At 54.5% G+C, this 15,225-nt stretch overlaps 2 protein-coding genes across 11 annotated transcripts in view; one reads left to right on the top strand and one right to left on the bottom strand.

The window, feature by feature from the left end:
• YKT6 (YKT6 v-SNARE homolog (S. cerevisiae)) lies at nucleotides 984-10,302 on the top strand. The gene is made up of 7 exons (XM_005679331.3): nucleotides 984-1,248; nucleotides 3,623-3,705; nucleotides 4,917-5,017; nucleotides 6,031-6,135; nucleotides 6,398-6,463; nucleotides 7,793-7,894; nucleotides 8,560-10,302. Exons 1-7 carry the CDS (start codon nucleotides 1,145-1,147, stop codon nucleotides 8,593-8,595), a joined length of 597 nt encoding a protein of 198 aa, XP_005679388.1. The 5' UTR covers nucleotides 984-1,144; the 3' UTR covers nucleotides 8,596-10,302.
• The window catches only part of CAMK2B (calcium/calmodulin dependent protein kinase II beta), a 90,231-nt gene continuing 87,865 nt past the window's right edge, over nucleotides 12,860-15,225 (bottom strand). For all 10 annotated transcript variants that reach the window (XM_018047020.1, XM_018047024.1, XM_018047019.1 and 7 more), the window contains 2 exons: nucleotides 14,989-15,223; nucleotides 12,860-14,720 (listed from right to left, as the gene is read on the bottom strand). In XM_018047020.1, coding sequence (XP_017902509.1) covers nucleotides 14,991-15,223 — 233 coding nt within the window. In that variant the 3' untranslated portion in view covers nucleotides 12,860-14,720; nucleotides 14,989-14,990. The remainder of the gene's footprint in view (nucleotides 14,721-14,988; nucleotides 15,224-15,225) is intronic.

A 15,225-nucleotide genomic window follows, 5' to 3' on the forward strand; every position in this document is an offset into this window, starting at 1 on the left:
AAGATTGAAGGTAGGAGAAGGGGACGACAGAGGATGAGATGGTTGGATGGCATCACGGACTCAACGGACATGGCTTTGGGTGGACTTCAGGAGTTGGTGATGGACAGGGAGGCCTGGCGTGCTGCGGTTCATGGGGTCGCGAAGAGTCGGACACGACTGAGCGACTGAACTAAACCTCAGAGAACCGAGCCTCATTCACCCCCATCCACTGAAAAAGCATTATTCCAACATTTCAAACAAAATGAGGTTTTCCAAGTCATGGTATGCCAACTGCTCCCTCAGTTTGGAGCTGAATTTCTGCTCCTTTTGAAGTGAAATGGCTCTGCTACTCTGAGGTTAGCAGCTGGCTCCCAGATCAGTGGTTGGGCAGCTGATTTCACAGGTAGTCGGCAGGCCCAGGAGACTTGAAGCCCGCAGGCTCGTGCTGAGCGGGTCCTGTGTCCAGAAATTTACTCCCACGCAGGCAGGATGCAGGAGTGGGAAGGGCAAGAGAGGGTTCAATTGACTGAAAATGAGAGGCAAGCCTTCACCTCCCGGCAGGAGCCTCGAAAAGGTCCCTGCCTTTCACTCAAAAAGGAGATCTGATTTACAAAACGCTTTCCTAGAAGGCAGTTCGCGCGTAAATCAAAGTCCCAGGTGTAGGGTTTACAAAGTACTGGCGTGTGGGTGGGGCTCTGGGTCTAACTGCTCACAGGAAGGACGGCCCCCGGGACACAGGTGTTCCTACAGTACTCAGAAGGGCCGGGAAGAAGCAGGGGCTTGCTGGGAGGACTCAGGACGGCTAGGGAAGGAGGGAGAAGGCCTCGGAAGGATAAGGACAGCGGGAGAACGGTAAGGACTCGCAGTCAGACAGCAAGGGGGCCTACAAGGTCCCTGACAGCCCCTCACGCGCACGCGCAGGACCCTGCACCACCCTCTTGTTCGTGTTTCCGGCTGCTGTTTTCTGCATCCGGGGCACGAAAAGACTCCGTTAGGCCTGGGGCGGCAGCCCCTGACCGGAACCGGAAGTGGACCCCGAGCCAGGAGAAGGAAGCCGGTGGCCGACCCGTCAGCAGCCGGCGGCGGCCTCGAGGGGCGGCGCTGCGCTGCTCCCTGCAAACCGGTGCCGCGGCCAGGCGGGTGGCCGGCCCAAGGGCCCGGCGCCATGAAGCTGTACAGCCTAAGCGTCCTGTATAAAGGCGAGTCCAAGACGGTGCTGCTCAAGGCCGCATACGATGTGTCCTCCTTCAGCTTTTTTCAGAGATCCAGGTGAGCGGGCCCTGGAGGGCGGCGCCCGGACGGGGAGGCCCGGGGTCCGGGTTGGAGACCTCCCGGGAATCGAGGCCCGGGGCTTGGCCTCCCGCATTGGAGCCGGTGGTCTTTTCCTCGGCCTGTAGCCCATTCTGGAATATAGTCCGTAATCAGGGTTTTTCAAATTTTCTATCTTATAAAAATGACCGGGGGCTTTTGAAAAAGTACAGATTCCCCTAGGTTCACGCCCAGTTGAGTTCCAGCAATCTGTATTTTAAACCAGCAACTCCCACTCAGTGGTTCTGACCCAGGAAGCTCACGTGCCACACCTTAAGCGCCACGTTTGTATTATCTGGCTGGGCTTTCCAACAGTTCGGTGTGAGAGTTCCTGGTACACTCTGTCATATTATGGAGGAAGTCACTGAGGCCCCAGGAGATGGATACCAAACCAGCCAGGACTCCAACCCAAATTGTATGCTCTTAACGCTTGGGCTCTAGTGGTACAAAAGGGTTCTATAGTGAAGATTTGGAAGGAAGCATGGAGGTTTTAGGGCTTACAAGCCTTTGAACATCTATGAGGCACTTTAATGCAATCAAGTGTGTGTTAGAAGTACCACAGACACTTAACAGCCTGTTCGTGGGAGGGGTGGTGGTGACTCAGGCACAAAAGGAGAAAGACCCTGCAAAATCTGTGTCTGTAGTCACCCAGTCTCCAGGTCTGGTAGCATCTGGATTCTGTTTTCACTACTTCATTGGGTTGTTTTGTTCTTGATGAGAGTGGCTTGCTGGCGGGATCTCAAACAATTCCTCTTGTTATTTTGCCGAAATTTGCTGCTGCTTTTTGGGTCCTTGGTACTTACCATTCTCTATCATGACCTCTAGTCCCTGTTCTGTATTGCTGCTTTTCTGTGATGGAACTTTGGGTGCTAACTTGGTTAACTCTTGATTCTTTTCCTTTCTCTTTCCCCTACCCACATTTACTGACGATCCTCAGAGATTTCACTTTAGGACTTTCATCTCACTGGTTTTCGGTATCCAGACCAGTTTCAGATGATTAACACAACTGCAGTACTGTAGGGGAATCTCTACAAGTGTCTCTTAAAACAACACATAATCCAGTTGAGCCCACTGTTTTTCTCATAAGTCCTCCTGTCTTCTGTCCTGCCCCCCTCATGATTACCAGAATGCGAACCTCAGGCCTTCAGAACGTTTTCCAGCTTTTCTGGCTCTTGTATGCAGAATGTCACAATGAATGCAGTTCTTCCTTTGTCTAATTATATTTCTACTCTTAAGCTCTGTCTCTTTTTAGTTTTATTGCAAGGACTTCCTTATTTTCAGACTTTCCTCTAAGGGATTTTTCTGGTCCTATTCACTCTCTCAGGATAATAACAACAAGTAATACTATGCACCAGACATCATGCTAAGTGCTCATTTAGTCATCACAGCACGTCTCAATATGTAGACAAAGCGTGGTGCAGTAAGTCCCTTACCAGAGGTCACACGTCTCGTAAGTGATGGAGCTGGGATCCCAGCCGGGGAAGTCCACTCCAGACGTGGTGAGTCCTCACTCTGCTGCGTGGCTCTTGGTGTGATCTCAGGAGTGTATGAATCTGCTGGAACCAACTGTGGATTCCACAAGTCAGGACCCTGCACTGACGGCCCTTTATATGACATTTCCAGTCAGAGGCTTCTTGTTAACTCTGGTTCCTCCAGCTGGACTGTTGTCACCTGTGACTCTTCCATTCTGGCCACATCTTTTTCTTGGGCCCATGAACCTCCTCCTCTCCCTCAGCCGTGGTACAAACCATTTTCCATTTTCTTGTCTTGGCTGAGCCCTTGCCCTCAATTCCATCCAGTGTCCCAGGCCCGTACCATGGATTAGCCCCAGACCTGAGGCTAGAGCCAGCATTCACTGAGGATGCCTGTCGCATTGCAGGGTCCAGTGTGTGGCAGCTGCCATAACTGACTGTGCGTCTGCTGAACAGTTTTTGCCACTTAGGTGTCTCCATCACAGATTTTGTTTCTTCCCGCTTCTTGGGAATTAGTGGAGCCTTGAGAACAGGAGCTGGCCTCTGCTTCTCTGCTGTGTCCCAAATCATACCCTGACCAAAACATTAAATTAACTATAACCTGTAGAAGATTCCCCAGAAGTCTGAAAGTGGGTTGTTTGGGTCTGCTCGGTAGCAAGCAAATGTGGTTTGAATGGTTGAGAGGATGTGTAATTATCTGTATTCATGATCATCGACAGAGTGTTTATTAGTTCTTCCTAAGGTTGGGAGGGAAGGAGTGAAACCAGGAAGCAATGTCTCCTTAGTGTATAAGCTCAGGGGTCATTTTGCATTGTGTTGGGGACAAGGTGACAGGAACAGGTAATATGTGTTGTGTTTCTTAGCGTTCAGGAATTCATGACCTTCACAAGTCAGCTGATTGTGGAACGCTCAGCAAAAGGCAGCCGAGCTTCTGTGAAAGAACAAGGTAAGAGGACTCATCACCTTGTAAGCATGTGCTGGCCCGGCCGCCCCACTTCAGGTGGCCTAGAGCTCTGTCCACAGGAGGGCTGCCTTGTGATGGAGAGGGCTCCCAGGACCACGATCCTCTGCTGGCTTCTCTCTTCCCTCCTCCTCCATTTCCTGTTGTGCAAAATTCTGTGTCCACTATTGGTATGTCGGTTGCTTGGTTAAATCACCCCAAAAAGCTTAGACTTGCTTACAATTAGGGTCTGCCTCTCTTGGAGCAGTAAGCAGCCTTCCTGCTTTGTCCTTTTTTGCCTTTGGATTTGTAAACATCTCAGAAAAGGACCTCCAGCCAGCCCTGTTGAGGAAATACTGTATTCTGTGCTGCTTAGTGCTTTTGCCCAGGAACCTGGAGACCCCTTATTTTTCCTCATGACCTTAGTTTTTTCTTCTTCATGATTCAGGTTTCCTGTAAGAATTTTTAGGCATTTATTTTAGGGGCATTTGGTTAGCTACGTCATCTCTGAATCCTTTCCAAATGACAAAAAATCATTTCAAGGATTGTGACCGTTTTGCAGAAGCCCTGTACAGACTGTACCTTTTGATAATTCGATGACTTCACCACAGTTGTACTTCAGACCCCAGCCAGCAGTGGCTCATTTTTTTCTGGATGGGCTTTATCTCTTCCTCCTTCTCCTGCCCCATCCCCACTGAGGCTCACCACAGCGTGGAGCAGACTAGGTTACTGTAGTGAGGAAGCCTGGGGCCCTGACAGGTGATTTCCTCAAGCCCGGAAATCTTTTACCGAGTTTTGTTGTGTATATATGAAAATGGAAGCCACTTAGCTTGTCCAAAGTTCCATCAGCTTGGGAGCAGAGCAGAGCACCTCTGAGGGCTGCAGCTTCCAAGACACAGGGGAGCCTGACCTCAAGCTCGGGGTGGGACTCAGACGAGCCCTTGGGGCCGTTTCCTGGGATGTTTCTGTGCCACTAGTGATCCTTACACCCTGGCTTCGTGCACTGGGCCTTAGGACTTTCTCTCACCCTGAAGCAGGTGTTGTCCACACTGCCCGCAGAGCCCCCACACATGCTGCCCTATGTGCAGGGTTTCACCATAAACCTGGCTCATAGCCGCATTGCTGACCCAGAAGACAGAAGCCCAGCACTGTATCAGTCCAGCGGCTTTGGCGGGTGAGAAAGTCTAAGCCCTCCTGCCATCCTCTTGTCTCCTTAGAATATCTGTGCCATGTCTACGTGAGAAATGACAGTCTTGCGGGAGTGGTCATTGCTGACAGTGAATACCCATCCCGGGTGGCTTTTACCTTGCTAGAGAAGGTGAGTTTGCAGCTTGGCTGGACTGTACTTGGGCAGACAGGCATGGACTGGGGCCAGGAGTGACGTAAGGGATGAAATAGTGTGTCCAAAATCAGCCTGCTTTCAGCCTCCTCACTCTAAACCAAGAGACAGTCTGGGAGCCTTCTCATTCCTGTCTGTCTCATCCCGCCCTACCCTGTCCCCAACTGATTGCTGCTTCTCATCCTGCTAGTGTCCCTGGGGCCATCTTGGCTCTCCTTGTCAGCCACGGAGTCCCAGCATCTCCCCTTCCCGGTGGGGCCCTCGGGTCAGCTCCGGCTGTGCTTTCACATCCTCTTGCCAGCTCTGCTCCTACTTCCGCCCTGAAAGTCTTGACTTTCGGTTCCTTCTGAGCCACACTAGGCTGCATGTTCTGCCCCATGACCCACCTCCCTTCTTCCCCTCCTCCCCTCTTTCAGGCCATCTCTGCACACACCAGGCTCCTTCCCACCAGCCGTGCTTCTGCTCAAGGAGTCCCCCTGCTGGCCCGTCCTGCAGTTACAGCTGCTCCTTTCCCCAGTGTGGGGCTGGTGCCTCCTCATTCTTCAGTGTGTGTCTTTGTGGTGCGGATGATAAACTCCTCAAAGACCCTGGCCCCACAGCCCCTAAAACACTCATGCATAAAAGCGCATGAAGTCTGGTGGCTGCTTAAATTCAAAAGGCTGCTTAAATTCAAAGGATCTGATTACCTTTTTTGAAGAATTGTTTTGAAAAAGGTCCAATATCCTCTTTCCTGGAAATTCACAACCTGAGAAAAGTGGAAATCTGTAATTTGCATCTCTAATAATTTATCATTCCCAGATGAGGTTCATATCAGGCTGGGCATACTTGGATTTTAATTCCAAGAGTACTGAGGAAGAAGAAACTTGGACCTAGATTTTCTTCCTTGCCATTAGCCGTCCTCCTCTGCCTTCCTCTGTGGGTCCTGGGGTCCTAAGAGCCTCTTTCGGATGAGCACTGAGATGGGGCTGTTGTTGAGCTCCTCTGTCTTGCAGGTACTAGACGAATTCTCCAAGCAGGTCGACAGGATAGACTGGCCAACTGGATCCCCTGATACTATCCAGTACACAGGCCTGGACAGTCAGCTCAGTAGATACCAGGTAAGGCGCAAAGGCTGTGAAGCAGAAAAGCCAACGGCCCTGATGGTTGTGACTCTGGGTGATGTAAAGGCTGATGTCCTCCTGAAGATCACAGGAACCCGCATAAGACCTGAGCTCCTAGGCAGGCTTTTGCTTTTGCAGTATGTATTTAAGCAGCCTGTGGTTTTTAACTTCTGAAAGTATATCCAGCTTGCTTGGTTTTGAGCCCTGTTTCCAGGCAGCCACTCCAGTCCTGACTTTTTTATTTTTGCTTCTTTCCTAGAACCCCCGAGAAGCTGACCCCATGACTAAAGTGCAGGCTGAACTGGATGAGACCAAGATCATCCTGGTAAGTAAGTAAATTAGGGACCAAGTTCAGAAACAGAGGCAAAAAGATTTGCCAGCAGTCAAGCCCACACAGCTGATTCTTGTTTTAATTATAGTCAAAGCACTTCTGAAAGTGGTGGTGGCCCACCTGTCCCTGTGCATCAGAGGCCTTGAAAGCCAGACTCGCTCAGACAGCCACTCTGCGGTTCTACCTCCATGGTGCCTGCCTTAGCCTGACCCACAGCCCAGCAGGTTCCTTCTTTTCAGAGTGTGGGTTTCGGTGCAGACTGAGGCTCTCTGACTAAATACAGGTCCCGAGTAGTCAGAAACAGGCCTGATTCAGAAGAGCAGGAACCCTGCATTTTACCTGAAATCTAGTTTGCAAGTGTTGTTTTCTGCTTTTGCTTTTAAACTCTGAGCTACCTTTGGCTTTGGAATGAAAGTTAAGAGATGACAGTCTTAAGGCACCTCTCTGTCTTCTGTAACGTTTCTCCACGTTTCCTAACCAAGCCCTGTCTCTGCCTTCTGCTGCCTCAGAGCCTCAGTCCTGTGAGCAAGCACACAGAGGCAGGGGACACACACACACTGTCTTTCCTTGTCTCTCCACAGACAGATGGGTCCAGGTCACCCAGCCCATTCTGGCTGCAGTGGTAAAATCTGGATTACTGGTCACGCTGCCTTTTATCCATCCCATTCATGTCTTGATCCAGTTAACCTTTTATGGTGGAAATCTGAGTTGCTCAGCCGTGTGTAGAGATAAAGACTGTTTTTGCTCATTTCTCATTCTGTGCCATTTCATATGTCCAAACCTAGGGTAATGCCAATTGCCTCTGAGGGCCTTGCCGTTGAAGCAGTGGCCATCTGGGGTGGGAGCAAGTCACCCACTTCCTGATGGCCCTGATGGCGGGGCTAGGGGCTCTTGTGAGGACCTCCATCCGTCATGTGTTTGGAAAGGGTCTGTCTGCATTAAGTGCAGAGGTGCTCTCACAGAGCTGATAGTCGTGAGATTTAGACACAGTTCCCCTGGAAGAAGCATGACACAGCTGAGCAGTAGGAATATGTGTATGTAAATACGGGCACAGGGGACCTCTCCTGGAGTGTGGCTATCTGAGCCTGTGCTTTGGAGGATTTGGGGGCAGTGCTTTATGTCCAGTTAGAACCTTCTAGATCCTCCAGGAAGGTCACTAGGCCCTGTGTCCTCCACAGGTCTGGGTCACTGTGTCTTGATGCTCATATGTGGGGGAGGAGCCCAAAGGAAGCACTTTGCTGTGACTGAGCTTCATGAGGGACTGGCGTCTGCTCACCTTGTGAACAGAGCAAGGCATTCTTTTGTGTCTTTCCTCTTGTCCAGCACAACACCATGGAGTCTTTATTAGAACGAGGTGAGAAGCTCGATGACCTGGTATCCAAATCCGAAGTGCTGGGAATACAGTCTAAAGCCTTCTATAAAACGGTGAGTGTGGCCTGGCCGCTCCTGGGCACCCCGTCACTCGGCTTTCCCTGCCTCTGGGCTGCTTCCTCCCTCCCCCAACCTCCCTGAGGTGAGGATGGGTCCTCCTCACCCCTGCTGTCTGAGGTATGCCACCTTCCCAGAGAGGTTCCGACGCTTCTGATTTGTTAACCTGGACTGGAGTGTCTAACCTTTTGGACGGTAGGAGTGCTGCATTTGCTTGGTCAACACACAACGTTTGCTGTCATGATGTGCCTTGGAGGGAGACGCCTGTGGGATTAGGAGGTATCTGAACAGGAGGTGAAGGAGAAGGTAACAGAGGCCCCATGAACCGAGTGGGTACCTCTCTGCTCTCTGAAGATATCCTTAGTAAGAAACACCCCCCATGGGGTCAGATAACTTTATGGGGAGTCAAGGCTGGAGCGAAGGAAGAGACATTCTTGTTCTTTATACTTCGCTAAACAACAGGAAGTTTCTTCCTTATCGATAGCGTTAATGGAAGGTGGACAGAATAATCTTGGGAGTGTGAACTACTTCTGGATGGCTTCCCTCCACTTCTCTCTCCTTGGTGGTTCCAGAGCCCCTAGTAAAGCCAGCTGGTCCCCTCAGAGCTCCCAGTTGTACGTGTCTGAGGTTCACCTCTTCAGCTCTGTTTTGTCTCTCTCAAGGCCCGGAAACAAAACTCATGCTGTGCAGTCATGTGACGGCTGCCCGCAGAGGCCCCTGCACCGGAATGTCACCATCATCCACATCGGAACCACGGCCCCCGGGAGCAGAGCCGCCTCGTAACAACCCAAGTGGGCAGACTCGACAGACTCAACTCCGGCTTTGGAGCTCCTGGGAGAAACCGAAGGGTGGATGGGGAACTGGGGGTGGGGAACGTTCGAATTCACATGTGTAGTTATTTTTGAAAAGATACTGAGGCCCCTGAATGTGTATTTGGGGGCCAGATGGAACCATAAAGCTCAGTGACCGTAGAGGCTGCAGGGCTCGTTTCTAATCCGACTTGTGCAAGGCCCATGAGGGGTTCAGAGCCAGCTCTTTGTGGATCTTCACATGTGTGGGTTTTGTCTGTATACTAACTATTAACACTACAAGGAGCAGGGTGCCCTGACTCCAGGACTGGGGAGGGACAGCCACTGTGGGGCTGCAGTGGGCGTGGGGTCGGGGTGGGGGGCTCAGGCCAGTGCTTCTGTGTTGGGAGGAGACAGCTACTGGACTTCATAAATTCTGAGACCTGGTTTGCATTCCTGCTGAGATTGACTTTTGACTTTCTGCGATACCCATCCAGCAAGCAAGTTCGGTAAAGAACCCTAGAAGTCGGGGAGGGGGCGCTTGCCCAGACTTGCCGTTTGGCTTTGAGCATCTGGATCAGAGCACGGGTGCTGCAGTCTCGTGAATGGTTGTCACTTGCCTTTCTGGTGACAAGAAAGATTGTTCTGACAATCACCTGGGACTTATGTCTTAGCAAGTGACCTTCACTGTGGCCACCATTACTAGGCACCAAGAGAAGATGCCATTCAGCCTGGGGGCTCCCAACGTCCACTTGTGGTCTGAGCTATCCACACTCCAGCCCAGCCCCCAGCAGAAGCACTGCTGAGCACCCCGCCCCCGCCCCCACCCCCAGCAGCATGAGGCCTATGGCTCTGAGGCCCAGCCCTAAAAACAGGTGCAGGGAGCAACCCAGGCCGTAGCCCAGAAGGTTCCGGCTCTTCTCAGCCTTGCTGGCCCGTTGGGCCCTACTGCCATGCTGTAAACCGCCTCCTAGTGCCCTGCTGCGCTTCCTGAGGACGCCAGCTCAAGACATACCTTGAGAATCAGTCTCCGTGGACGCCCCTTTTGGAGCGGTATCAGTCAGTGTGGTCTCATCCTCCGGTGTCCTTCCCTGAGCCCTGTTCTTGCCCTGTCGAGGAGCCTGACAGGAAGTGCCTGTGGCCTTGAATTCCCTGGCATGGGCCAGAGGTGGGATCTGCGTGGCCTCCGAGGACCCACCCTGTGAAGCTTACCTGCCAGCTGCTCATTTTCTCCGGGCACTGTACCACTAGAGGACTTGGCCTAAAAGTAGCCTACCCATGTGAGTTCTGCCATGTCTACCCTTGACAGGCGCAGACCTGGCCTGCTCACCGGTCTCTGAGGTGCCCATGACCACCCCTTAGGGACGCTTGAGAGTTGTCTGACTCCTCCCACTTCGGAGGGTACTGGGGCGGGGGGGGTGACCAAGATTGGGAAGAGGGTGGCAAGGGTGAGTAGGGCTGGCCGAGACCTCTGCACCCACCCTTCCTCCAGCTCCCCTCGTCTTCTAATGTTAAATCATTTGGCAAAGTGTATTTTAATAATTGCTGCCTAACTTTTCTCTGTGTTCTGTTTGGAAGGTTCCTATCTGGATAAAGTTGTCTTTTGAAATTCCAAAATAGTCCTGTACTTTATTTTGGGCTTCCCAGGTGGCACTAGTGGTAAAGAATCCACCTGCCAATCCAGGAGACAAGACGGGTTTGATCCCTGAATCAGGAAAATCCCCTTGGAGTAGGAAATGGCAACCCAGTCCAGTATTCTTGCCTGGAGAATCCCATGGACATAGGAGCCTGGTGGCTTACAGTCCATAATCACAAAAGAGTCATACACAATTGAAGCAGCTAAGCACACAATGTGCTTTGAGCCACAGGGACCCCTTTCCACGGGAGCCCTGCCCCTCATGCTGTGCCCCTGCCGAGTGTGGGGTTTGCTGTATCCTGGGGGGAGGCAGCCTCTACCTTAATGCCCCCATTCCCCCTCCCCACGCCCTAGACCTTTCTAGCAGGAAGTAGGGGAGGGAGCCCCAGAGTAGAGAGAAGTCCTGCTGAGTCCTGTGACCTGGTCCTCACTGCACTGTAGAAACCACCTGGGAGGCTTCCTCACAGCCACAGAGCCGCGGCCACACACCCAGAAACTCCAGATCTGTCTGCTGGGGTGTGGAGCGTCCTGTGCCCCCCGGATTCTTGCAGGCTGGCAACTCTGGTCCTAGTTTAGGGAATGTCCTCGGCAGGTGGTGGTTAGACTGTGCATGCTTCTTACCTATTTCACTGCTGGCCTGGGACCGACTTGGAGACCCCTGGAATAGGGAGTAGCCTGGGCATTTCCAGCTTTTCCTGCTCAGAGGACCCACCAGGGCATGCGCCCAGGGAGCTTTGCCCAAACCAGGTGCTCTTTAAAATGACAAATGAAAGGCCCCTCACTGACTTCCCTCTGCCTATCCTGCCATCCCTGCTGAGGGCGTGGGTGCCAGGGGGCAGTTTCAGAGTGCTGGTCCACCTCAGGATTCCTGCAGGATCCTCAGCGGGGGTGGGGTGGGGCTGTGGTGGGTGCCCAGAGGGAGGCCTGGCCTGGAAAGCAGCCTCGGATTACAGCTGATAGGTGAGCGGAGCCCCAGATACTGCGATGGTGATGACTCTGCTCACTGGCTCTGTCCTAGATTCTCTGCACCAAGCTCTCCGATCTGCCCTGGTGCTCCCTGAGCAGCCCTCATGCCCGCCTGCACACCTGAGAGCCCCTGCCAGGTACCACCCACAGGGCCAGGAAGGTAGCCTCCTGGCCCATCTGAAGGTGTCTGCAACCAGATGCCAAAGCTGGACCAGGAGGCTGGTTGTGCCCTAGTGGACAGGACTGAGCAGGCCTGAGGCAGCACCGCCTCGTCGGAAGTCACTTGGACCCGTTGGGTGGGTGTGTTTGGTGTATCAGATTGTGTGGAAGCCCATATTTCTGTCCTGAGAAAGCTTAAGGTGTGAGGTACAGACAGGCAGCGGCACCTGGGGACCAGGAGTAGAGGGGAGGCTGCCCATCTCAACATGAGGGTGTCTCTGGGGTGTCAGCAGGACTGCCGGGGACTGCCCAGGAGTGGGGAGGGCACGAGGCCTTTGAGGGGCCAGTGGAGCACAGGCAGGTTCCAACAGCCCTTGCCTGGCAGGGCCTAAATGTGTGCAGCCGTGAAGGAAGATGTTCAGAGAAGCAGGCGGCCCTGCATCCGTGTGGCCATGCTGCTGTGTGGCCATGTGGTCAGGAAGCCGTGGAGTCGGGCGGCCATGTGGCTAAGTGGTCAGGCGATCAGACAGGTTGGATGGCCACGCGGTTAGGCAGGCACGTGGCCAGCGCTCTCAGCCAGTGCAGGCTGGGAGTGTTCCCAAGGAAGGCCCAGAGGCTTTGTATCCCTGTGGTGTGGGGGTGCAGTGGGTGACTGGGTGCCATGTCCCGCCCTCCATGTCAGGGATGAGCTGCAGAGGGAAGGCTGGTGGGGAGCGCCTGGCTCTGCCGACCTGGGCCCTCAAGCCCCTCAGTCTGGGGCCACCTGGGAGCCTCTGTACCTGGCATCCCCCGTCTCCCAGGTCTCAGCTCTGGGCTTCTGCTGTTCGGGTCTCCTCATGGAGCCTCTCCAGGCCATGGCGGTCATCGCCTGCTGGGTCATCTTTGTATCCCAGCAGCCACCACTCTGCTCCTGGCGCTGGTGTCGTGTCTGTGTGCTGTCCACACAGCCTGCGTGCAGGCCCATAGGAGCAGCCCTGGTGGCTGCAGGCACCACATGTCCCAAGCAACACGCACAAAGACCAGATAGGTGGAGGGAGAGAACGGACACGGCAGCAGGGCTGGGGCCTGGAGCTCTTCCCGTTAGATCTGCCCTCCTGATCTCATCTTCAGAGACTGCTAGAGTGACCAGAGGTTGGGGGTCCTAGGACTCAAGGCGTCATTTTTGGTTCCTGTGTCTGGGGCTAACAGGCCTTGGGGAAAACAGGGAGCGGGGTGGGAGCAGCTGGCAGAGTTTGACCTGTGGCCTCCCGGGGACCCCACCTGGGCATGCCGACTACCCAGGATGGGCTTGGGAACATCTGGACTAGGGCTTCTGCAGCCTGGCCAGCCCAGGGCCCACACAGCAGGGGAGGGGCCTGCCTCGAAGTGAGGGGTCAGCTAGATCCTGGCAGAGAGCACCCAGATACACTTGAAGCAGTTTGTCCTGTTTTCCATTTATTTGCAGTTTCCCGAGACAGAACAAAATAATAATTTTGTACACTTACAAGGCTCAGAAAGAAAAGACAATGAAACTCAGCAAAAAGAGAGAAGAGGAAAGGCCGGCCAGCACCGTGGGCAGCCGACCCTCTGCAGGGCGGGCCGGCCAACGCCGCCACACCACGGACATCTAGCTAGAAGAGCGGGTGTGGCTTGCTCATGAGGGGTCATGCAAAAGAACTCTCCCCCAGGAAAAAAAAAAAAAATCCCCAAATTATCCCAGACAGGCAGCTCCCTGGAGAGAACGGGTGAGCAGGGAGAGGAGAGGAGGAAGCCCCAGGAGGTGAGGGCGGCTGGGCCGCATACTGTCCACGGCAAACCCTGCCGCTGCCCGAGGCCCAGGGAGCCCTGCAGATGTTCACCCTGTGTCCATGGGTGGGGACGGCTGTCCTGAGCACAGCCGCAGACAGGCAGGCGAGCGTCCACTCTGAGCGTCTGTCTGTGGACAGTCCCCCTTGGAGACCAGCATCCTGTGTCCTGTGCCCCACTCTGGGCCCCTCCCTTGGCTTGTGTGGGGGGAAGATAAAGAAAATCCTTGTTGAAAACAACATGAGTTGAAGGGGCAGATATTGGGGTGGCGGTGCATCCTGCACCTCTGGGATCATGGCCCTTGACCACCTCCCGAGTATAGCCCAGGAGGCCAGATCATACCCATCCCCATGCCAGGCCAAATGCTTTTGGCTCTCTGCCACCACCTGACCACGCGGCCCATCCCAGAGGCTCACCAGAGTGCCCACTGGCACACAGGGGGACCCGCCTCCCCACCCCAGGATCCCTGTCTCTCGCGGCCCAGTGCAGCCCTCTGCTCCCTGCTGCTCTGGCCCAAACTAAAAGTGCAGCCTCTTCAGCAAACACTTGCCTGGCCCCTGCCTCAACCTGGAAGCCAGAAACACCTGCCCATCTCTGACCCCTCTCTCCTTACTGCCCCACACCCACATGGGGATGGGGGAGAAGGTGGGCAAAGACGGAGAGGTACCCAAGCAGAAGAGAGGCCAGCCCAGGGGGTCCCTTCCTCAGCGGGCTACTGCCAGCACTGTCCTCGCCCATGTCTCCCGCCAGGTGTGAGATCTGAAACGAAGGTGTGCCTCCCTGCAACCCCTCCCCCAGTGCACCACCCTGGCCCCGATCGGGCCAGAGCTGGATCCCTGAGCCTCCTTGGATGGCTCAGCATCCTCCCAGAGAGGCTGGCCCAGCCTCTGCACTGCTCACCCATGCTGGGAACACCGGGAGCCCACATCCACACCTTCTCGGGGAAGAGAGGAGGGGAGGGAAGTGGGAGAGAAGTCAGCCGTGCTCGGGCCCCCTTGCCACCCCCCTAGCCTTCCCCTGACAACACCTGACACTCCTGACCAGGAGCCATGCACGGCAGGGAGGATGCAGACTTCTTGGGGGGTGGGCACCGCCTAGCAAACACTGTTCCTCGGGCGGCAGGCCCTGGTGGACAAGTTCATTCCCCTGGCCAGTCCCTGGAGGAGGCCAGGAGTGGACAGACACGTGGAGCTTGGGTGGGGTGCGGCCGGAAGGTTCGAAGCCCCACAAATGCCAGTGATTTTTACAGCTTTTTCCCTTGTTTAGTTTTTTTTTTTTTTCTGTTTCATCGACGTCAATTTTGTGTGTGTGGTTGTTGTTGTCATCTTGTTTTTAAAAAGAAATCACATCTGGTCTTGGTTTTCTGCAGACACAGGCACCAGGGGAGGAACGAGGCAGACACAAACATGCGACAGGCAGGCCGTGCGCCCGAGGGCAGCTGGGCTCCAAACACCGAGTCTGTCCCGTGGTGAAACCAGCCGCAGCAGCTCTGAAACAGTGGGTGCCAGGATGAGCAGGTCAGCTCTGGGGGCAGCTCTCCGTCTGACCCGGGTTTGGTGGCTGCAAGGTGGGCACCTGCAGGGCTTCCCAGAAAGGGGCCTGGAGGCCCTGACCCAGCGCCCCCACTCGCCTAACACCAGGCTTACATTATGCCCAGGAACCTGCTGGGCCACCCCTTCAGGCCACCCTTTCCAACCGCCTCCCCAAGGCTGCAGCCCCCCAACCCCAGGCTGCGGTCCCTTCCCCCAGGGTCTCACCTTCACTGCAGCGGGGCCACGGGCGCCCCCGAGCAGTGGAAGTGCACGTTCTGCCACTTGCCGTCTCGGCGATGCCACACGCGGGTCTCCTCGGACTGGCTGGTGCGGGGCCGGCCCTGCCCGTCGATATACTGCGTGAGGCGGATGTAGGCAATGCAGGCGGCGTCCTCGCCGATGACGTGCACGTGCGGGTTCAGGATGGTTGTGTGGATCGGCTTGCTGTTCTTGGCGAGCACT

This window comes from Capra hircus, chromosome 4 (genome assembly GCF_001704415.2).
Source record: "Capra hircus breed San Clemente chromosome 4, ASM170441v1, whole genome shotgun sequence".
Lineage (NCBI taxonomy): Eukaryota > Metazoa > Chordata > Mammalia > Artiodactyla > Bovidae > Capra > Capra hircus.